We start from the raw sequence: 23,276 nt of genomic DNA on the forward strand, positions 1-23,276 counted from the left end.
GAGAGAGAGTGGGAGAGCGACAGAGGGAGAGAGAGAGAGAGGGGGGAAAGAGAGAGAGGAGAGAGCGAGCGAGAGAGGGAGAGGTTGGCTCACGGTGGAGAGACCAGCTTGGTCTTCGCTAGTCGTTACTCCAGGTTCGAGGCCTCGTGTGCTGAGGTCTGAGGGGCTTCGTGCTGCGACGCTCTGGTTTCGGTCGTGGTTTCCCATCAGCGCTGCTGTCGTGTACGTGTGGATCCAGTAATGACAGATGTGCACAGTGACAATGAGCCTTTCAGTGGAAAAGAAGCGAGCTCATATCAGAGTAATTATTTGCCTGTGAGACTGAATGCATGAATAGCGTGTGAGAGGTTGTAACGTGCACCTCTTCTATTGTCAGGCTGCTGCAGGTGCACGTTGAATGCTCCGCTCTGGAAAACGACGAGAGCCTCGTCTGTTTGTGGCACAGACAGAACACGGTGCAGATGTTTGGCCTCAGCACCTCTTAAACACCGCTCTTTAATGGAACGCCCCTGACCCTCTCCAGCGCTCGGCTCCGGAATCCACACTGTTTTCAGTCAGACCTCGCACAAAGGCTGTGCAGACGCGCTGCTTTAAGTTTGGCAGAATGAAATCAGGCTTCAGTGGCACAGCAGGAGGCGTGAGCAGGAGGAAGGGGAGGGGCCGGCTCGTCTCAGGCTTAAAGCCTAAAAGCATCCAGCACTGTGTGTGTACCTTACCCTCCGTTTGCCTTCAAACCTGCCTTCAGGAGTCGCCTGCTACATGTAAACACTCGTATCCGGTACCTCAGATAGAATCAGCTAATGGCCGCAGGTGTTTATGTTACAGCAGTTTCCAACAGTGGACTTGAAAGGGCCTCGGTTCCAGCTCTGACTTTACGTCTTCCTGTCGTTTCCCCTTCACTTTCTTTTCCTCCTCTGCCATTGTCTTCCACTCAAGTCTTAGCTGTTGGCTCCGAGGTCAGACCTCCGACAAGCGCTGCTCTGAGCTCGGCCGGTGCCCAGAGCGGGGCTGACAGCCCTGCACGGGACAATGGAGACAGACCCCCCTTTGTGTGGGCCTCCGCGGGCCGGGGACAGCCCCAGTAAACAGTGGGACAGGCTGAGGCCAGACTGGGTGAGCTGCACTGAGGGGCCTTTGACAAGGAGAAGCAAAGCAGAGACGCAGAGCAAACACTGTTTGAACCTCGCCGCGAACACTCACAGAGAAGAAGAATGTTTCTCCAGTGACTCACACTTAATTAGGACAGAAAACCAATCGCGCTGCCTGGTGCTGCCCGTCTTTCACATTAGACAAAGACAAAGTAAATGGGTTAGAGTGACCCTGATACGGCTCTGAGAGCAGTTTTACATTTAGCCACTTCTGAAGAAGAAGTGAACCTTAAGAGCCTCAGACCTGCGACAGCAATGTGTGCAAAACACTCGTATCGTGCTCCAACAGGTTGGAGATCAGATCAGACAACAGTAAACCCACAGTCCACGTTCTACTGTAACTAGGTCCAGTCAACAACCAATGGAGCAGGAAAGGTTCCTCACTGATCCAAACTCCAACAGCAAAGCGCCGGCGTGAGGTGACAGTGAGGGACAGTGTGAGGCATCTGAAGGAGCAGGACAGCGAGCAGGCAGAGCTCAGGAAGCAGATCGATGGATCAGTTTGACCAGATGGATTTCTCATTTCACTCAAAGAATAGAGGGAACACGCGCTAGAAGAATTGTTCCACGTAATTGTAACCAAATACAAATTGGAGGTGACAACTGCAACCCATTTGTGATTTCCATGTTATGAGCTCAGCATCAAATTAGTTTTAGGATGAAACATGCATGGAGCCATTATCTGCGCGCTCCTTCCTGTTACGGGTCGCTGCAGGCGCTGGAGCCAATCCAAGCTGTCAGAACACATGTTTATCCTCCGTGCTATCACTCACTGCCTGGTTTCTCCTGTGTCCGTTATGTCCTGTCACTCCGGAGCCTGTCTGAGCCGGGAACAGCAGCGGAGCCTGGATCTGATTCATAGCTCTCAGCAGTTCTGCCAGAACCATCGGTTATGGCTGGTGTCACTGTCACAGACAGCGTTTTAGTTGAGCTTCACACAGCGCCTGGCTCAGTCCACCTGATCCGTTTCAGGATGTTATCGCTCAGGCACTCATCACTGACGCTGGCCGATCACTTCCCCCGGCACCGCACACATCAGTATCCGTTACTAAGGTGTGAGGGCCTGATCAAGTGTGTCCAGCTAGTGGCCGATGCCCCGTTTACATTCTTGTGCGTGCAGTCAGGGGCCTTGACCTTCTGACCCCTGCTCTCATCGCTCTCTCATCACACTGTCGGTGTGTCAGTCAGACGGGACCCTGAGTGATCAGTCATCTCCTCTTCAGAGGATGCTGATCTGAGGAGCCATTAGAAGAGAGGCCCAAACACTGATGAGAACCAGAGGAGCTTTACAGCCTGAGGTCGAGCGCCGGGATGGGACGGGGGGAGAGAAGCAGGAGGTGGATGGGCTGAACTATGTGGACTGTGAGGAGAGAGCGGCTCTGTTTTCTATTTGTGAGGATTAGGTTGACAGATCTGTATTTAGTTTCTTTGGGCCTCTAGCTGCAGCTAATCCCCCTCACCTGCAGTGGGTGCCCCCCTTCTCCTCTCTGACCCCGCGGCCCCCGGCTTCCACCCTGCCCCCCCTCCTCCCGTCCAGCACAAACACTCATCCTGAGAAAAGCACATGACTCGTTGCACTCTGTCTCCTCAGGTTAGGGCCCCACACTCCACACAAATCTCTCCTGCTCCAAAGAATCAGCAGGGGTCCCGGGTTTTCTGGAACAGAGGAGAAAGGACCCCCACAGCCTGTGGTCTTCCACAAATTAGGAGTTTTTTCAGCCTGGGTGAGGGGTTGTCCCTCATCACTTAGACATGGCAATTACTCAGAAATTAAGAGCCATTACTACGGAAGCAACTTGTCAAATTGACTCAGGGGAAAAGGGGGACCTTTGGCAAAGCTGCACATTAGGAAATATTCCGGGTCGGGTCAGGGTCACGGACCACTTCTCTTCTCGGCTCACACGTGCTCAGATGAGCCCTTCACACTGTAAGAGAAAGAGCACAGCGTTTCCACAAACACACACAGCATGACTGCCAGCAATACTCTGAGTGACCTGATACAGTAGTTACAGAATTCTAATCATTGGTGTGTTGTAACGATAAAGCAACACGACTACAAGTGATGCAACCGAGGTGAAGACCGGCTGGTTAATCAGGCAATATGTGGGATCTGCTCAGTGCGTCACATTTATTTAACATCATTTTAATGTTTGGCACCACAACCAGTTGTAATTAGGCGTCAGCTGTCGGACACACTAAACCGAACTGAAGAAAGAACAAGTCACTTTGTAGCATCGCTCAGAGTCCTGAAACACATGTTGGCCAGCGCTGCAGCACACAACCATCATCAAATTGATATTTAAAAATCATTTCCACATGGCTGTTAGATACAATATACGTTTGGTTTCTCTGAGACTGTGACTGAAGCCAATTACTCCCCACCTACACGCACAAACAGAAACACACTCATACAGCAGACACACCTTAGGACAAGTAGCAGCAAGTTCACATAAAGGGGCTCATTACAGAGTGTTAATGGGAGTTTTTCCAAACTCCACGAATGTAGGTCTTACTGCGTCTCCCAACGAGGCGCTACCTCCCACATTCCTGGCTCTGATCTGTGGATCGAAGAGGACATCAGACGTTTAGTCTAGTATTTGTGTTCTAGTTGCAACACAAACAAACAGCAGAAGAAAAATCATATGACACTGCAGCTACAAATACTTTCTGTATTTATTATATAATTAAAATATCATAACATTAAGGTCCTAATTGCATTGTTACTCAATATGTTGCAAATTAGACACAAAGCAGGAAAAGGGTTAATTCTACAATTAAACGTCCAATTGTTCTGAACGAGTTTTCAGACGAAAAACCCGCGAGATTTCCATTAAATCCCGGCAGGTAGTGTGGTGCTTGTTGTACAGCTAGCACATGATGGGGTCCCACGTAGCAGAGCAGTTTTGTGAAATTGATAGGCTTCGTGCTCAGCTGATGAATAATGTCGACGTCACGACAGCGGGTCGCAGTGAAGTAGAAGTCAGCCAGTGAGTTCACATCATGTGCTCCGGGCTGAAGCTAGCTAGCTAACATTAGCTGCTTTAGGCTAATGCAACGGGAATTGCTTAGTTAACAACAACAACAAAAACAAGATATGAATATAAAATATCGTTAGAAAATAAATTGCATTTGAATGCCTGGTTTGTCACAGCTCTGTTTTGATAAACTAGATCTGGTCTGCGCTAAATTATGCTAAACGTTAGCCACATGCTAATAAACTAGATTAAGTAATTTATATATGAGTAACGATTCAGCGCAGAGACTAACACAGTGTTCATGTACAGAATCGCAGGGATTGTCACAGGTTTCCTCACACTTAAATGTAAGATCGATATGATCGGTCATAAGTTTGGACATTTAACTGTGGACTCAATGAAGGTCCTTCTACTGAAGCAGGAAGACGTTTGACAGTTTATCCATCGTGAGGGATTTTGCCAGTAAAAACAGTAACACTGTGGTACAGTAGTTGGTCTGTTCATGTGTCTGAATGTATCAGACCGCTGAAAACAGGACTTATAGAATCATTTGTATGTGAAAACACTCTCTCCTCATTTTCACCTTTGCAGCAGCAGTGAATGGTGTGTCTGCTTCACTCAGCGTGTCTCTATTACAGCAGGGAGATTCTGACCCGCATCGAAAGTGTGATCTTTGGAATAGTGACCAGTCTGTCCAGAGAGGAAGTTCCCGTCCTGGCACTGCCCAACAGAACCAGCTGGGCCAACGTCAGGTAACCTGAGTCAAGCATGTTGCAGCAAGTTTTCTTCTAGTCATTATACACAGGCCAACCCTGTGGGGTCTGTGTAGGCCTGCAGGTCTGACCATTAACACGAGCAGTCAGGAAAGACTCAAAGAAATAAACATTTAGCTGCATGGGTTTGTGTAGGAGGAGAGGCCACACAAGATGATCTGATTACTCTGTAATTCCTCGAGGAGTAAAAACACATTTCAAGACCGTCTGAATTTGTCGTAGTGCTCTAATGAGTGCCGCATGGACAGCCAGGTGAGAAAGACTAAACTTTTAACTTGGGTTCAGAGAGATTGAAGTTGAAATAACATCCTGTGCTTTAAAGATGACAGAGTGATAATGAACTGAGAAGCACCAACCCACACACACACCTTTCAAGGAGCTTTAAAGTGAGTAGGCTGCAGAAATCTTATGCTCAGAACAAAGCAGAATGAGTCTGCTCTTGTTTTGATCCAAATCTTGATGCAGCTTAAAGCATGTTCCACCCTTTCAAATGTGAGGATACCAGATGTTTCTTAGAGGAATCGGCTGGTTGGGAGCTGAGGAGGCCCCCTGTCTGTTCACAGGTAGCCTCAGGGTGTGACGAATTCTAGCTGGATTACAGGTGGGAGCTGATGCCCTGAACTGGAAAAGTAAACGTAGCATTCACCATCTAGGTAGATTTCTTTAATGGCCTCTTTTCTCTCTGTCTTTCTCTCTTGAATTTCCATATCTGTCTTTCCTCTATTACTTCCCACTTAAGTTTTGACAGTGGCGTCGGGCTTCACATGATTTCAGGAAGTTCTGTCATCAACATCAGGTGCGACTGTCCTTCGTCTGTCACTAAATTTGGTGAGGACATACACACCTCTGCTGTTGCTTCAAATGCAGTATTTCTTTTCTGACATTCCTTGGGTTTAAAAAAGCCTGTACACTTGTACTCTGCTTCACGTGGCTTGCATTTATATTCATTGTGAACATATGCATAAACTGCTCAAGCGGCAGTAAAAGTCAGGCTTAGTTTTAGGTGACAAATTGGCAAAGACAGAACATGTTGAAAGAGGCTTTTAGGGATTGGTTTACCACACGGATGTCCTAATTAGGAACACATTCTTGATTTTTTTTCTGCTCCAGCTCTTGACAGATGGAACTGCAGGCTGATCTCAGTCTACATAAAACTCCTGGCTGTTTGCATCTTGATCTTTTTGTTATTTCTTTTTTTTTTCAGCACAAATAGTCAACATTCTCTCCGTTATCTACAGACTTGTGCAGAGCAACATGTATGCTACAAAAAGGTCCTTTATTAGTTAAATACATTGAAGATTTTGTGAAGTAGTTTTGTCTCAGAACTCACATCTTCACTCATGTCTTTATTGCTTCCACAGAGACATTTATTACAAGAATACGCAGCTGTTTGGTTCACAGACCACCGTCGATAGTATAGTGGACGATATCTCCTGCCTTCTAAAGGTTCCTCGCAGATCCCTGCACGTGGTCAGTGTTCACATTCATGTTGATTATTAGCATTAGGAAGCACACACCTAGACTCCTAAATTAAATACCTGTTTCAGAATATGCTTCGTTTTCATAAGTTCAGGCTCCAAAGACGAAATCTGTTCAGTGTGGAATTTTAAGAATTTTGTTCTGCTTCACATTTTAAACACCTGTGGAAATAATCTGATCAGGTTTCAGTTCAATTAAAGCTGAGCTTGTTGTTACTCTCAGATTTATATGAGCATGCTGTGTGTAACCTCTTCTTACCAGCTGGCTACGTCCAAGGGCTTGATCTCAGGCGAGCTGTGTTACTTAGAGGAGGACGGGACAAGAGTGGACTGCCGTGGTTGTTCAAATGTAGGTTCACATGCAAAGAACCGACGAGACTGCACTGGTTTAATTTGTAAGAGACCCGAAGCAACATTAGAAAAGTAGTTGCTTTAGTGTTTGGCTCGGAGTCCATTTTCATCTGTGGTCACTTGGCTTTCTTTCTTATTTCAGGCTGTTGCAGTTTCTTCAAACATTGCTGGGATTAGAAGTATCCTTCATTTGTAACGTGTCTCTGAGAACATGCTTTGTGTTGTTTATTTACGCTCCTTTCCGTCTGCACAAAGAACAGAGGCTGGTTTTCCTTTACCGTGTTTAGATATTGTATCATCTGCTAAATTTGTCCTGATAGTTGAGAAGGACGCGACGTTCCAGAGACTCCTGGATTGTGATTTCTGCTCGCAGCTCTTCCCCTGCATCATGGTCACGGTGCGGCTTCATACTGTGCTGTGCCTTGTTATGTGCTGTTGTGCACCCTGTTTACACCGGGTGTGTTTGTGTGGACCAGGGTAAAGGTGTGCCAGATGTGAACAGCAGGCTAATGGTGAGGAAGCTTTGGGACATGCTGCGCATCCCCATCTTTGCTCTGGTGGATGCTGATCCTCATGGTACTTATCATCAGTGTGAACTGCGTTTATCCTTTCATAATTTGCATAGTTTCACGTTTAACAACACTTGACTCCCTTTTCATCTCTGCACCCAGTGGGGCGGCAGCAGATGTTAGCACCTGTCCCATGCGTCACGGTGCCAAGTCTGGCTGTGATTTCCGTTCAGTCTCTCTGGCTCTGACCCTTTTCCCATTACATGACGAGACACATGTGTAATGCGTTACTGTGTTCAAAGCTCGCTTACGCATCCCGCGGATAATTGCTGCGGTATGCTGGTGATTGCAGCATGTCTTTTTCTCTCCCTCTGATATTCACAGGCATTGAGATCATGTGCATTTACAAGTACGGATCAGTGGTGAGTCCCTGATACTTAGGCTTTCACAGTGTGTATGCAGTGTGGCCTGCTCAGTGTCTCTGTTGGACGTGTGTATTTAGGCCTCTCTTTGCAACAGTCATCCATGATATGCAGAATATTTAGACTGACACACAGTGAAGATGATGAGTGGCTGTGTGTTTCTTTGTTGTGTAATCACCCACCTTTAAGCATACTGTGCTGGTTATCTGTGTGTATGGATGCATGCCTGTGTGTGACTGCGTTTTTCCAGGCCATGTCGTTTGAGGCCCACAGTCTGACCGTCCCCAGCGTTATGTGGCTGGGCCTCCTCCCCTCCGACATCCAGAGGTTTGGACTCTGCATTTGCTACTTCCTACTTCCTTCGTGTGCCTTTAATTGGGATTATATTCTGGGGACTTTTAAGATTGTTTGTTTTGGTTCCTGTTGCCCTCGCTTCTTTTCATTTGAGGACTCTACAATGTAGTCTATCGAGTTTTAAGTATACGTCCCCAGGAGCAAACTGAGGCAGGAATTGCTTTTGACGTACATTCAGCTGTACTCTGCTTCGTCCTGGGCTTCACCCTAAACATGCACAGCTCCTCATTGAAACAGTACAGAAGCGCAGGGTAAACCTACTTAAGGAATGACATGCATCAACAGAATGGCCATAGATAGGTTCTAGTTTATTAAATCCATATTTCAGGATGCAGGTTCCCAAAGACGCCCTGATCCAACTCACCAAGAGAGATGAAAGCAAACTCAGCAGCCTCCTCAAACGACCCTACATCAGCAGCCAACCAGACTGGAGGACAGAGGTGAGCAGGGAGAGTGATGGGAGGACAACACGTTAAAGTGGTGTTTATAGGAAGTTCTGTTTTAGTTGAGCAGGTCCATGTTATGGTGGTCAGTTTCATTGCATTGTTGCATTGAAATGTTCTTCTGGAACTGCATAAATGTGTTAGATTGTAGCCGTGTCATTAAGAGTTAGTTTTCTGCTCTGGTTGTGGTGATTCATGCTGGTTTCCAGATTTCTCATGCTCAACAAAAGCCATGTTTGCTCACGTAGATGGAACTGATGCAGAAGGTCATGGTCAAGGCTGAACTGCAGTCGTTGGATGCCATAGCTCCAGATTTCCTCACCAGCATCTACCTGCCCAACAAGCTGCGTTATGGAGGTTGGATATGAGCACAAGGCTGCCACCTAGTGCCTCACAGCGTGAACCGCTGCGTCTCAGCCTCCTTCTGTTTTTGCCTCATTTGCCTTCAGCAGATGTTTAAACCTGCTGTTCAAACGCACATTAAACACATTTTGTTATGCCAGAGTTAGTCATTCTATTGTTTCAGCACTGATTCACACTGTTTCTAGCCTCCCAACACCACAACCGGTTTTCTTATGTTCTAATCAACAATGAGCAGATGAAGTGGTTTGTACAGTGGCTTATTATATGTTTATCACGTCATTCATAAAGTGGTTCGATGGTGACTCCACATGGAGGTGTCCTGCTTCTCTTGTCTGCAGCTCTGAGGCTGTGACGTCACACGCCTCCTCCCTTTAGAGGGCTCAAAGCTGCTGCAGCACCTCATCATCAGCACTAGATGGTATCAACAGAGAACAGGAGCGTTTGTCTCCTCGTAGATAACGGAGATGTTTGGTGGTTTAAAATGCAGCAGTGGAGCATGTGTCAGTTCACCAGAGCTGAAGTGAGTTATTTGCTAATAATGAAGCAGCGTTACATTTAAGTCCATCATACAATCTTCATTTCCTGTAACTTAAATTAAAACCATGAGGTCAAATTCTATGGGCACACGCATGAGTGGGGAGGATGCTGGTCTCGTCCGTTTGTCTCCCTGCGCTGTAAAACTGGAAGCACTTGACGTGTGCAGTTAAGACCTGAGCGATGTTCCGCCTCCCTCCTCAGAACTGCCATGTTCGTAGCACGTTATGTAACCAAAGCTGCAGTGACAGTGGAGCAGGCACAGCTGATCAACATGTGCTGATTCCAGTTATGAATTGTAAGAAACGTTAGTTATATCCTGGTCATACTGATAGTTCTCCTTTCTACTTCACCAAATGTACCGAATAACACAAAATGGCAGGAACCACGTTTTGGTGAACTCACATCGCTCAGTTGTGGATATGAGCGTGTTTTTGCGTGTTCTCCTGAAAACGCTGTGGTGACGTGGTGGCAAGAGTCACACACGACGCCTGTGTGAGAGCTTGTATGAGTGAGCGCAGGTTCAGTGCCATTTAATCCCAGAACTCTGCACATCTGTGTGTGTCCCGCTCACGTGTGCGGACAGATGCGCCGCACAGCTGGAGTCCCACTGCACGAACCTCCCTCTCATTTACATTGAGCCTCATTCGCCACTAGCTCGTATTACTTCAAATATCACTAGTGCTTGAAAACCTTGTTTAATTCTGGACAAAGACTATACAGCAACATATTGGAATTTACTACTTAATGATGTGAATTGGGAAAAAAATGAAACGATGTTGATAAAAAAGAAGTGTCCAATGTGATAATTAATACCATCATACGAACCCTTCTGTAGTTTAATCTGCTGCGGTTCACAACACAGACTGAACAAGTGACGTGAACACTTGATCCCAACTTTTTGTTAGTGGCATAACTGAGGATGAGGATTTTCAGCCGAGTCTTAAGAGAATATTACTCATTTCATGTGGCTGATGATTTTTCGCACACTCTAGTCATTGCAAACGTTCGCTCCGCGTTCATTGAGAAAAGCGGCTCCTGCTCGGGTTCGACTGCTGCGGCTTTAACCCACGCTCGCTAAGCTCCTCCCACGGAGTCCTGTCAACTCAGAAAAGCTGCCATGTATCGGAATGGTGAAACGAGCGTGTGCGTGGAGACCCTGAGTCCGGTGGCGTGAACCCGTCACGCTTCCACCGGACCCTGCTCCTGTCGACGCTAAAGTCCCACTCGGGCTGATGGAACCCGTGGAGAGAACCAGGAGGAGATCCGTCCGCCGACGCGCCAGCTCCTAACTCCTGCGTCCTGCTCTTCGCTCGAGGCTGTAATGTAGTTGTAGCATCACCATGGATCACGTACTAAAGCGTTGCGCTCGCTCGTAGTATGATATTCGCCCGATATGTCTCGCGTGACGCCGAGTAAAAGCGTGGAATGGCTGCAGCTGGAGCTGGAGTCCGGAGGCGCGTCGCTGCTGCTGCTCGACTGTCGCTCCCACGAGCTGTACGAGTCGTCCCACATCGAGAGCGCCATGAACGTGGCGATACCCGGCCTGATGCTGCGCAGGTTCCGGAAGGGCAACATCCCCGTGCGGACCATCATCCCCAGCCACGAGGACAAGGAGAAGTTCCTGCGGCGCTGCAAGTCGGACACGGTGGTCGTGTACGACGAGTGCACGGCGGAGTGGACGGAGAGCGGAGCCCCGGCGTCGGTTCTGGCTCTGCTGCTCCAGAAGCTGTGGGAGGACGGGTGTAAGGCGTTCTACTTGGAAGGTGAGCGGGGTGCGGCTCTAGCTAACCTGTAGCTAACCTGTAGCTGACCCGCAACTAACCCGTAGCTAACCTGTAGCTAACCGGTAGCTAACCTATAGTTAACCTGTAGCTAACAAGTAGCTAACCCATAGCTAACCGGTAGCTAACCCGTAGTTAACCTGTAGCTAACATGTAGCTGACCCGCAACTAACCCGTAGCTAACCTGTAGCTAACAGGTAGCTAACCTGTAGCTAACAAGTAGCTAACCGGTAGCTAAACCGTAGTTAACCTGTAGCTAACCGGTAGCTAACCCGTAGTTAACCTGTAGCTAACAAGTAGCTAACCCGTAGTTAACCTGTAGCTAACAAGTAGCTAACCGGTAGCTAACCCGTAGTTAACCTGTAGCTAACCCGTAGGTAACCCGTAGGTAACCTGTAGCTAACCCGTAGTTAACCTGTAGCTAACCCGTAGGTAACCCGTAGGTAACCTGTAGCTAACCCGCAGCTGACGCTCCACCGCCAGCGCTTCATAATGACGCGTATAATAGTAACGCGGCGCCGATCGTTGCTGTAACAAAGAGCAGCTAACGCGTCTGACGAGACGCTGCATGTTTGAACGGAAAGCGACTTTTCTAAACCTCGAGGCTTCGCATTGATTGTTCGGTTCGTGTTTTGATCTCGTGTTGACGCTTTCAGCGTTGACTGAACCCACAACAACAACTACGTGTTGCTGTTCTGCGGTTTGTAGGTCGATACAAGTTTTGTGTGTCACTGATTTCTCAATTAAAATTCCAAAATGGCTGCGCCGTGTTTTGCTCCAGCAGCAGCCAGCGCGCGTTCCGTGAACGGGCCGCTCCGCTGCGCCCGTGTTCTCGTCTGCGTAACGTGCGTCGACGCTCGTTTGGGCCGTTGCGCGCAGATGTGACTTGTTGTGTTCTGCCGGTTCTCCAGGCGGCTTCGTGAAGTTCCACACAGAGTTCCCCGAGCACTGCGAGACCCTCCTGGACAGCTCGTGCCCCAGCTCGTCGCCGCCGCTGCCCGTCCTGGGGTTCGGAAGCTTAGGATCAGCTCGGACTGTTCGGACGGGGAGTCGGACCGGGAGCCCACCAGCGCCACGGAGTCCGAGGAGAGCCCCGCTCCCAGCAACCAGCTGGCGTTCCCTGTCCAGATCCTGCCCTACCTGTACCTGGGCTGCGCCAAAGACTCCACCAACCTGGACGTTCTGGGCCAGTACAACATCAAGTACATCCTGAACGTCACCCCGAACCTGCCCAACATGTTTGAGCACGACGGACACTTCCGCTACAAGCAGATCCCCATTTCTGACCACTGGAGCCAGAACCTGTCCCAGTTCTTCCCAGAGGCCATTTCGTTTATAGGTGGGTGTGTTAATTGGTTCTGGGTTCTTGCGTTGCTTGTTTTGGGGCTCCAGAGCAACGTAGTTTAAATTCCCTGTGTCCAAAACATATGGTAGAAATGTACTGATTCTGACTTAATGCCCAGTGAATTTGTTGAGTGTGTTGTTCCATTTCAGTTTAGGACTGATTATTAATTCCTATTTATTTATAACCGTTGAACATCTTAAAAGTAACAGTTTTTATTGGTGGCTCCAATAAAACAGCGTTTCAGTTTTGTTTTTGATTCTCCTCCACTGTTGCGTCTGAAACCACAGCTTCTGACTTGTTTGTTTGGTGGTTTCAAGTCTCAACATGATGCGCTAGTTTCCATAGAGGTTTGTAGGTGGAGGAGGAAGGAAACGCTTGTGTGTGATTGCAGGGTCACGCGTCAGTTAGTTGCACGGTGGTGTAATTACTCTGTCAATGACTGTAACTGTAACAACAGAGCCTCACCCTGATGAGAGGGCGCTTTAGCAACAGTGAGCCACCAAAACGCTGCTAGTTCAAATAATGAGCCTTTTGTGCTTTAAAGGGCTTCTCCTGCGTAACCCACTGGTGTTTTCACCCTCGCAGACGAGGCCCGGTCCAAACAGTGCGGCATCCTGGTCCACTGCCTGGCCGGCATCAGCCGCTCGGTCACGGTCACCGTTGCCTACCTGATGCAGAGACTCAACCTGTCCCTCAACGACGCCTACGACTTTGTCAAGAGGAAGAAGTCCAACATTTCCCCCAACTTCAACTTCATGGGGCAGCTCCTGGACTTCGAGAGGACTCTGGGGCTGCACAGTCCCTGCGACAACCGCTCCACCAGCGCGGAGCAGCTCTTCTTCACCACACCAACCAATCACAACGTTTTCCAGCTGGACACGCTGGAGTCCACATGAGCCTCGGAGGACTCGGTTTCCTGCTCCTCGAGGTCTCAGCGCTGACGCCAGCGGCAGTATTCAACACCAAAGGGACACATTTGTAGGAGCGAGCGCGCTGCACTAGAGCTCAGTGCCTTATTGTAGCTGAGGATGAGGGTGGTGGTGTCACAGCCATAGCAGCAGGTCATGAGGTCATAACTGCGGTGTTGGACTTGTTCACCAACTGTTGTCTCACAGGCGTTAAGGTCCTTATCTGAAAATAAGCTTCCACAGCCATCCAGCCTTGAATGATCGTCCACTTCTGTAACTTATGGAGAGACCACTGAAGTCAGACCTCATAATGTGGTAAAGACCCGTTGTTGGGAAGGTGGGCTCCCACTGCAATACGTAACTCTTTACGTATTGTTGCTTATGACTGCATTATTTGCATGCGAGTACGTTTTCTGTACAGATAACCATGGTTTGTATCCTCTAAGTAACACAGTCTGTAGCCAACATTAATGAACTGCCAGGTACCCAGTTGAGGTATATTACAGGGTCTGGACAAAAGAAACTGATTTCCTGATTAATCGTAGCTAATACGTATTGGTTCAGAAAAACCCACATTTGAGCTTTGCTTTTTTTGGAAGCTCCCTGTGTGAAGGGCTTGACTCACGGCTGCAGTTTATGTGGAGGCAGCTGTAGATCCATCACATGGACACTGAGGTGAACAGTGTGTGTTTCTACTTTGACTGACCGCATTAGTCTTGGATGAACAATCAGGATGAGGAGATGTGCTTTGAACACAGACCTAACCATACTTTGATATTTTAGTCATTTATTAAGGAAAATAAATCCTTTGTCCAAAGTTCAGATGATTCTGTGCACTTTAAACAGGTTATTCAAGGAAACAACAGTGTTGAATATAGAAAGCATTTCTGTTCCCGTGATCGATTCTGTGAAGCGCTTCACACAACTTCATGAATCCAAAGTGAAACGAATCAGGAAATCAGTCCCTGTCCTGCTCTGCCCTGTTGTCATGTACTGAGTCAAACGTTCGCTTTTTACTCTGACCGTCTTCAGTCTGCAGCTACTCCCACAGCAAAGTTAAGGGAAACGTCGTCTCTGTTGCCCGTCCCAGAACAAATGATGGCGTGTTTGATTGTGTTCTTACCTCACGGAGACATTTTCAGGGATTTTCTACCAGGTGTCTGTGTCTTGGCCTCTTCCAGGGCATCTAAGGGCTGTACATGTGGGTGTCATGGGAACATTTTATAAAATCATGAAGTATGCGAAAGTGACCCTGTTTTGATGCTTAATGTAAAGTGTATGTAAAACTAAATGTCCAAGACATTCTGAACAAGTTTGTACAACAAATATATTGTATATTTTTACTTGATTACCGTTTGTCTTTGTTGAGGTTGTTTAGAGTGGAACTTGATTCACATCCTAAATGTTGGTCACAGCTGATGCTGAGAGAAGCCCGGGCGGACCCGGAGGACCGGCGCTGCTTTGGACCGTTAGCGTCAACGACACCTCGCTGCTCGGACCATTTCACCGTAGTAGCTTTTCATCCAAACGACCTTTGTGTTGTTTCTAAGAATTCAAACAATCATTTAAAATGTGATGAAAGAAAAAAAGAGGAAATGAAATGTCCCTGACGTTTACACACACTGATCATTGCCATGATGCAACTTCAGGACATGTTTACGCAACAGCGTCAGTTTATTTATCACTGTTACTGGAAGTGAGAGAAGCGAATCAGAAGCTCGGTTTTTGCCTTGCTGCTGTTTGTTTTGTTTACATGTTCTGCACCAGACGACACAATGATGATGCAGCATCTTCCCTTCGCCCAGTAAACCAGGAGGAAGCTGGGTGGGAGAGGGCGTGGTGTTGGTGTGTGCTGCAGCTCAGGGCCCAGAAACCGCCTCTCTGCGACTGAATGGCTCAAATGCTGCGGTGAAAGGGTTTGAGCTGCAGCTTCAGGCTGAAGCAGAGGAGGAGCTGCAGCCAGTCGCATGCACGCACACACTCGCCCAGCAACACTTCACAGTTGTGCTAATAAAAGCTGTTGACTGACGGCTTGTTCAGCGTGACGGAACCAGGCCGGCCACATACCTGCAGCGTTAGGCTGTGGTTAGAAGCGTCTGGAGGAGGGCGAGGCGTTCACCAGCTTATCTGGAGCTGGGACTGTACATGTGCAGCAGATCAGCATTCCTGTGTCAGAATAATGAGCGGTGACTCAGAACGTGTTCACACCAGTTCACACTTCACTTTCCTTCACAGGACCTGGCTGATGCGTGGGATTCCCTTTAGCAGTTCCTCAAATGCTTTGGCAGCAGATCTTTCATTCAGCAAAGAGCAAAACGCGGTTTATGATAGTAAATCACTTCAAAGTCAAAGTGTGAGGTTGTGACAGTTTCCTGGATTACACATGAACAAAGACCCAAGTCTGTCCCTGTCTGTCTGTCTCTCTGTCCCTGTCTGTCTGTCTGCCTGCCTGTCTGTCTGTCTGTTTGTCTCTCTGTCCCTGTCTGTCTCTCTGTCTGCCTGCCTGTCTGTCTGTCTGTCCCTGTCTGTCTCTCTGTCTGCCTGTCTGTCTCTCTCTCTGTCCCTCTCTGTCTGCCTGTCTGTCTGTCTCCCTGTCTGTCTGTCTCTCTGTCCCTGTCTGTCTCTCTGTCCCTGTCTGCCTGTCTGTCCCTGTCTGTCTCTCTCTCTGTCCCTCTCTGTCTGCCTGTCTGTCTGTCTCCCTGTCTGTCTGTCTCTCTGTCCCTGTCTGTCTCTCTGTCCCTGTCTGTCTGTCTGTCTGTCTGTCTGTCTGTCTGTCTGTCTGTCTGTCTGTCTGTCTGTCTGTCTGTCTGTCTCTCTGTCCCTGTCTGTCTCTCTGTCCCTGTCTGTCTGTCTGTCTGTCTCTCTGTCCCTGTCTGTCTCTCTGTCCCTGTCTGTCTGTCTGTCTGTCTGTCTGTCTGTCTGTCTGTCTCTCTGTCCCTGTCTGTCTCTCTGTCCCTGTCTGTCTGTCTGCCTGCCTGTCTGTCTGTCTGTCTGTCTGTTTGTCTCTCTGTCCCTGTCTGTCTCTCTGTCTGCCTGTCTGTCTGTCTGTCTGTCTGTCTGTCTGTCTGTCTGTCTGTCCCTGTCTGTCTCTCTGTCCCTGTCTGTCTGTCTGCCTGCCTGTCTGTCTGTCTGTCTGTCTGCCTGTCTGTCTGTCTGTCTGTCCCTGTCTGTCTCTCTGTCTGTTGCTGGTGTAGTTCGAGGTGGAGGCCTGTGAACATAACTTGCAGCTGCTGCTGATGCTCAGACGTGTTCAGCTCTAAATGTCCAGTTCCTGTGACAGCAGATGAGGACCAGGTCAGGTTTTAACGTTTGATCCTGCTTTGAAAGTCAATGTCATGTGAACAACTGCAGGGATTTCTCCTCCCAGTGGTGTCAGTGTGTTTGTTTAGGGCTCAGACCAATAATTCTAATCCCACTGCTTGGAGGAGACGGCGTCGTGGCTGCTGTGTTGTTCTCTGCACTCGCTGCTCCTCCTCATAACCTGGAAATGATCTCCTTCTGGCAAAGCACTGTCTAAACACTGAGCACGGAGTCAGTCCAGCGCCGTAGAGGAGCCCGGCTCAGACCAGCACGATCCCGGTCCGTGTGTCCGGCGCCGAGGCCGAGCAGTGGGTCTGCTCTGATGTCATCCCTCAGAGGACGGATGATCAGCACAAACCGAGCAGCTGCTGAATGTAAGTCCATGTATGTGATTAAACAGTGCGTTAATATAACAGTCCAATATTAAAGAGGTGACTTTGTTTACGTGTAGTTTTCCAGCTGGACGATGAATATTCCAACATTTCCTTCTGTAACTGGTAAAAATAGATCAACCCTGCAGTGGTACATTAAGAGACAACAGTCCCCGGCATTCATCTGACTGAGTGAAGTTATTGTGGAATCTGAGAGTCCTGTGTCTGAAGCTGAGCCGTTCTATGGGCCTTTATGGACGCGCGGGGCCCAAACAGTGCCCCAGTGTTCCCAGTAGCAGAAGTGGGATGGAGCAGCGTGACACAATATTCTGTCTGTTCAGCTTTGATTTGCAGTCCTTCCACTCTCTTTGTCTGAAGCCTCACACTTCCTCATTGTGTATTTATGGAAACAACAACAACAACAACAAAGTCTCATTCGTTCGCACAACAAGGACAATATCAGCATAGACTTATTTTAAGGATAAACCCACGATTCTCTACATGAAATCATTAGTTGACTTTTTAGAAACGACTGACATCCCACAACATCAGGAAAAAATAAGAGCTGACAACAGATCCAGACGACTCTGGGTCACATTCACGTGTTTTTGGCACCGATCCTCCAGAGTTCAGGTTGTGATGTTCAGCACGGAACAGTTTCCAAAACCATGTGATGCAGAGAGACAAGAAAAACAGGACTCCTCCAAAGCCCTGTGGCTCGAAATGAGCCGTGTGTGGGTGGCGGAGCGCTGGTGGAGCAGGTCTGGAAATGTGATTCCTTATGTTGCATCCATCAGTCAAAGTGAGAAAAGGTGATGAACATGTCGGAGTGGAGGCAACGCTCAGTGGAGAGAGTGAAGGAAACAGTCTGTTACACCATCTAATGGTTTGAATGGAAGATTTATGAGTCAATAAAGCACTGGAGGTGTGTGTGCGTGTGTGCGTGTGTGTGTGCGTGCGTGCGTGCGTGCGTGCGTGTGTGTGTGTGTGTGTGTGTGCGTATGTGCGTGTGTGTGTGTGTGCGTATGTGCGTGCGTGTGTGTGTGCGTGTGTGCGTGCGTGCGTGTGTGTGTGCGTGCGTAGAACCTGTTTGTGTGACAGGAAACAGCAGAGCAGACTGGATCAGTCACTGCCTACAGCAGCTCACTATTATTGATGCTAATCCCTCACGTCTCGGCCTCGTTGAAGCCTGAGCCTCAGACCGACTGACAAACATGTGACTGTGCCCCTCAGATCCACGGCCCAAAGGTGCTTCACCGCCAGCAGCTGTGAGTCACCGTGTGTGACGCAACCACTTCCACCCGACCTGCGGAGCCCCACCCAGACGCATTCAGACACGGCCTCCCATTGACAGAACGAGAGGCTGAAGAGCCGAGCACACGGCAGCGCGTCCCCTCGTGTCATCACCGCTCAGACAGTGGCTCTGGCAGAGCAGCTGCTTTAATCCCACGAGGAGCAGAGGAGCCAGAAGGAGGCGCAGCCTGTGGACGGAGCGTGGAGCAGGTCACGGGAGCCGCTCCACTAAACCACCAATGACGTATTTATAGTTTGCAGATGATTTGAAGGAAGCGTGAACTCTGGACTGACTGGAAAATGCTGTAGTCGTAGTTGAGCCACCAGATCTCTGCATCTTCTGCTTCCTGTGTTTTCCTGACATCAAGTGGTCACAGCTCTAACTGCAGCATCCGCTGCCGTCGTCTGGAGCGATTCTGATCCACAGACTCCTTGTGTTCATCGCTCAGTGTCACAAACACCTTAACTAAAGAGTAAAAACAGAGAAGAAAATGCTTTGTCAACAATGAACAGTCTCTGCCTCACACTTATTGTAGGTTTGTTAGATATTAGATGTGATTTTCTTTCAGTTTTGTTTTAATCGTCCGAATAGACATTTAATGTTATGTGTTGACAGCATATTAAAGCTGCCTCAGCAAGTATTGCATCCAATCAAATCCTTTCAGTAAAATAGCCCTCAATAATTTTTGTATCTTCGATTAGCATTCAGTTAAGGTTAGCGCAGCATAGCATTAGCTCGCAGGGAAACAGGAAATGAAAGTTAGACTGACTGGACCAATCAGAGACCAGACCTGCTCCCAACCGCTCTGTAATGTTCAAATGTCGTTGTGTCCTCTCTATTCGTAGTAATTTGCACTTCAGGGCCGCCATAACATGATTAGACATAAATAGCTGCAGGATCAACGGACTGTGTAACTGGATCCTGACTGAGCCACTACACAGACCGTTCACTGTTCAGAGTGAAGTGCTGTCATTTCCTCTGCCTGGTTATTTGCTGAGAGGAGCAGGACAGAGTCAAAGATGCCACTGCTGGTCGTCTTTCATGAGTCTGTTCCACAAATGAAAGACGTGTGGAAGGAACCAACGCAGCGGCCCGAGGTCAGAAAAGCAGTCACAGCTCGTTAAATCAAGCTGAATATGATCAGATAATATCATTCAAAGCAAACAAACTGTTGCATCTTCTTTATTACTGTACATGAGTATCAGCACAAGTCCTGAGGGCGTCAATGTGCACGTCATCACATGTACAACACACAAAAGTACGAAGTCGCTGGAACCTGGACAAAACCAGCGCTGACTGGTTTGTTCTGCCTCGTGTCCAGTCTCACCATCAGTTAGAAGCTTTGTGGCTGCAGCAGAGGAATAGGACGTGGCCTTCATGGAAAATATCATTAATACACACAGGCACCAAGGAGTTACTGGATGAACTGTATTTACAACGATAGGAGATGGTAGAAAAATACAGAATCACTAAATCTAAGTGTTGGGATCAAATTCTCCACCGACGACAGTGGACAAACAGAGTGAGGATCTCCTCTGGTCTGGATTATTCCACTCCCTTCATGAACTCCAAGAACTCTGGAATAAAGGAAACAGCAACATGAAGCAGACGTGAGGCTGCAGGAAGGTTGTGGTCGTCACGACTCCTCACCGTCGTAGTCGATCTTGCCATCGTTGTTCTTGTCGCCGTCTTTCATCAGCTCCTCGATGTCGTCCTCCGTTATCGCCTCCCCTGTGGATTCCAGCATCATCTTCAGCTCGTCCAGGTCGATGTAGCCGTCCGCGTTTCTGCAACCAAAGCAGAGAAGCTCAGCATCCGGATGGCAGCAGAGGAGGAGGAGGAGGGAGGAGGAGGAGGAGGAAGAAGGAGGAGAAGGAAGGAGGAGGAAGAGGAGGATGAGAGGGAAGGTGGAGAAGGAGGAGGAGGAAGGTGGAGAAGGAGGAGGAGGAAGGTGGAAGAGGAGAAGGAGGAGGAGGAGGGAGAGAAGGAGGAAAGAGAGGAGGAGGAGGAAGGGGGAGGAGGAGGGAGGAAGGGAGGAAGAGGGAGGAGGAAAAGGGGGGGAGGAAGGAGGAGGAGAGGGGGAGGAAAGGAGGAAGAGGAGGAGGAGAGTAAGGAGAGGGAGGATGGAAGAGGAGGAAGGAGGAAAGAGGAGGAGGAAAAAGGAGGATGAGGAGGAGGAATGGGGAGGCAGTAGGAGAGGGAAGGAGGAGAAGTAAGGAGGAGGAGGAAGAGGAGGAAGGAGGAAGAGGAGGAGGAAAAGGAGGAGGAGGAGGAGGGGGAGGAAGGAGGAAGAGGAGGAGGAGAAGTAAGGAGGAGGAGGAAGAGGAGGAAGGAGGAAGAGGAGGAGGAAAAGGAGCAGGAGGAGGAGGAGGGGGAGGCTGCACGTGGGAGCGTGACAGCTTCCAGCTCCTGTTTCAGCGTCACACTCACTTGTCGAACATGCGGAACAGCTCGGCCAGCTCCTCCTCCGACTTCCCTTTGCTGTCGTCCTTCATGCACCTCACCATCATGACCAGGAACTCGTCGAAGTCCACGGTGCCGCTGCCTGCTCCACATCACAGTCTGTGTCTCAGAGGCTGTTCTCATTCAAGCTGTTCTCACGCTTGCGTTCACGCACTGCATGCATTCGTCCATCATTCGCTCTTCAGCCTCAGATTTACCGTCTTCGTCCACCTCGTCGATCATCTCCTGCAGCTCCTCGGGGGTGGGGTTCTGGCCCAGCATCCGCATCACCTTCCCCAGCTCTTTGGTGCTGATGCAGCCGTCCTCCGCGTCTTGGACGAAGATGTCAAACGCTGCCTTGAACTCTGCAACAGAGAGAGCGAAGCCGAGAGCTGAGGCGACGTGGACAAAAGGAGCAGGAAGACGTCCGAGGGCCGAGGCCGCGCTCACTCACCGTTCTTCTGCTCGTCCGTCAGCTGCTCGACCTGCAGGAGGCGAGATGTGTTTATTCTATAGAGTCAGTCACTGACACACGGCGCGTTATCACTGACGGAACACAGAACCGACAGACGAGCAGTTAAAAATAAACAGACAGCACAGATAGAGGAGCATGCTTTAAATTAGCATAGCTGTGGATCTGGACCAACAATGGAACAGTAATCCTGGAAAAGCTGCCATGAATGAGGGAGGGAGACAGCTGCTTATGTAAGAGTTATTGTCTGTTGCCCCCCCCCCCCCCCCCCACACACACACACACTGGTGATGATATATGAAAAATGCCAGCTAAAGGAGCACATGAGACACCCTGTGCTTCTCCGGCGCGTGGCATGTGAGCAGGCGGCCTCGCGGCTCGCTGGCTCACAGATAATGCTGGAATCCGGCGTGGGGGGTTTTATCTAAACCTGAGCACCCTCCTCTGGCACCAGACGCCCGCCCGCCGACGCACAAGCCTGAGCCACCGGCCAAAATTAGCCACGTGAACTGGGAGCGTTCCATTTGGAGGCATGAATGGAGCCGGGTCCAGAACCCGACCTCCGGCGCGGCGACGGTTCACCCACGATCATGGAGGAGGATGTAAAAGGTGACAAACGTTCAACCAAACTCTCAGCAAACACGGCCACGCCACCGCCCGCCCGCCCGCGCCCGCGCCACGGCTGGAGCACCTACCGCTGCCTTGTAGATGTCGTTCATGGTGGAGGCTCGTGTCCTGCTACTGTCCAGCTCAGGGCAGGACGCCGCCCGGTCCTGGGAGGGTTTTATAGCTGGAGCCAGGTGCTGTGTGGTCCCTCCCCAGGCAGCGTGTCTGCGGATGTGTGTCTGTGCATGTGTGTCATTTGGCCAATCTGTCACAATCACCCGGCTCTGATAAAAATGCAGCAGCTCTTAGGGGCCGTGCTTTGGAATGGAATGAGCAGAGGAGGGCATACATGGCCATGCCTGGTCTCCAGGGAGGGGGCCGCAGAGACACTCAACATTCCTCTAAACCTGGGCCAGAGATTAGAGGGGCTCCGGAGGCTGTGTGTCTGTGGGGTGGGGGCGGGAAGAGAGGAGGGGAGGCTGAGAAGAAGAGAACAAGAGAAGCAGAGAAGAAGAGAAACAGATAAAAAGAGAAGCAGAGAAGAAGAGAAGCAGCGAGGAAGAGAAGCAGAGAAGAAGAGAAGCAGCGAGGAAGAGAAGCAGAGAAGAAGAGAAACAGATAAAAAGAGAAGCAGAGAAGAAGAGAAGCAGAGCGGAAGAGAAGCAGAGAAGAAGAGAAACGGAGAAGAGTGTGCGTGCGTGTGTGTGTGTGTGTGTGTGTGTGTGTGTGTGTGTGTGTGTGTGTGTGTGCGTGCGTGCGTGCGTGCGTGCGTGTGCGTGCGTGCGCGTGCGTGCGTGCGCGTGCGTGCGTGCGCGTGCGTGCGTGCGTGCGTGCGTGTATGTGTGTGTGTGTGTGCGTGTGCGTGCGTGTGTTTTCACCTGTCAGACCCTCTCTCCCTTGCGCCTGGCTCGTCCATCTGATCCATCACATTTCTTATAAGGAACCGATAAAGCAGAAAATCCTGCAGTACTGAAATAGTAACGCTGTGTTTTACACACAGCTGTTGTTAAACCCTGTTGTTGGAATCGATGAACTGACTGACTCTAATCTGTCAAGATGCATGTGATGGATGACGCTGCTGCCTGCTTTCATGCCAGTTGAGTGGTTATAGCGAGAACTGGTCGTACAGTTATAGTTGTGTAGATCTAACAGCTGATTCAGACTCATGTTCAGTGTCACAGCTGTATTTATGGTGAACATGTGCAAAAGCTGTGCTTTCAGATGCTGACATCACCTTTTCTTCCTCTAACAGTCAGAGGCAACGTCGGAATTTCATGTGTACAGGTAATAATAATCTGAGCCTCAGCCTCCATGTGCAGCACAGACTCTGTCAGCGGAGGGCGCTGTTCTCTGCACATCCACTCAAAGCTGCCTCAGGATATTCAATTTATCAACAGTGAGGTA

At 49.3% G+C, this 23,276-nt stretch overlaps 3 protein-coding genes and 1 long non-coding RNA gene across 6 annotated transcripts; 2 read left to right on the plus strand and 2 right to left on the minus strand.

Moving 5' to 3' along the window:
- Positions 1-3,962: 3,962 nt before the first annotated feature.
- Positions 3,963-8,957, plus strand: spo11 (SPO11 initiator of meiotic double stranded breaks). 3 transcript variants are annotated; one of them, XM_029155449.3, is made up of 13 exons: positions 3,963-4,135; positions 4,762-4,875; positions 5,636-5,724; positions 6,101-6,167; positions 6,258-6,366; positions 6,637-6,723; positions 6,868-6,904; positions 7,013-7,122; positions 7,202-7,301; positions 7,619-7,656; positions 7,907-7,983; positions 8,339-8,450; positions 8,702-8,957. In XM_029155449.3, the coding sequence occupies exons 1-13, from the start codon at positions 4,023-4,025 to the stop codon at positions 8,819-8,821; spliced, it is 1,173 nt and encodes a 390-aa protein (XP_029011282.1). In that variant the 5' UTR covers positions 3,963-4,022; the 3' UTR covers positions 8,822-8,957. The 3 variants fall into 3 exon arrangements, with proteins under 3 accessions (XP_029011282.1, XP_029011283.1, XP_055366468.1); XM_029155450.3 differs by having other exon boundaries at positions 6,101-6,152; XM_055510493.1 differs by lacking the exons at positions 5,636-5,724; positions 6,101-6,167.
- A 131-nt stretch (positions 8,958-9,088) lies between these two features.
- LOC114858316 (dual specificity protein phosphatase 7-like) lies at positions 9,089-14,735 on the plus strand. The gene is given in 4 exon segments (XM_029155455.3): positions 9,089-11,116; positions 12,046-12,147; positions 12,150-12,473; positions 13,065-14,735. Coding segments are annotated over 4 exon segments (1,107 nt in total). The 5' UTR covers positions 9,089-10,746; the 3' UTR covers positions 13,376-14,735.
- Positions 10,130-11,930, minus strand: LOC121202359 (uncharacterized). Its single transcript, XR_008695190.1, has 2 exons — positions 11,550-11,930; positions 10,130-11,494 (listed from the first exon to the last, which is right to left on the minus strand). It is a non-coding gene; the product is annotated as an uncharacterized LOC121202359 (long non-coding RNA).
- Positions 14,736-19,763: 5,028 nt separating the features above from the next.
- Positions 19,764-22,218, minus strand: tnnc1a (troponin C type 1a (slow)). The gene is made up of 6 exons (XM_029155508.3): positions 21,962-22,218; positions 21,249-21,279; positions 21,013-21,159; positions 20,783-20,897; positions 20,003-20,139; positions 19,764-19,929 (listed from the first exon to the last, which is right to left on the minus strand). Exons 1-6 carry the CDS (start codon positions 21,983-21,985, stop codon positions 19,898-19,900), a joined length of 486 nt encoding a protein of 161 aa, XP_029011341.1. The 5' UTR covers positions 21,986-22,218; the 3' UTR covers positions 19,764-19,897.
- Positions 22,219-23,276: the final 1,058 nt, after the last annotated feature.

Source organism: Betta splendens, chromosome 7, assembly GCF_900634795.4.
Source record: "Betta splendens chromosome 7, fBetSpl5.4, whole genome shotgun sequence".
Classification (NCBI taxonomy): domain Eukaryota; kingdom Metazoa; phylum Chordata; class Actinopteri; order Anabantiformes; family Osphronemidae; genus Betta; species Betta splendens.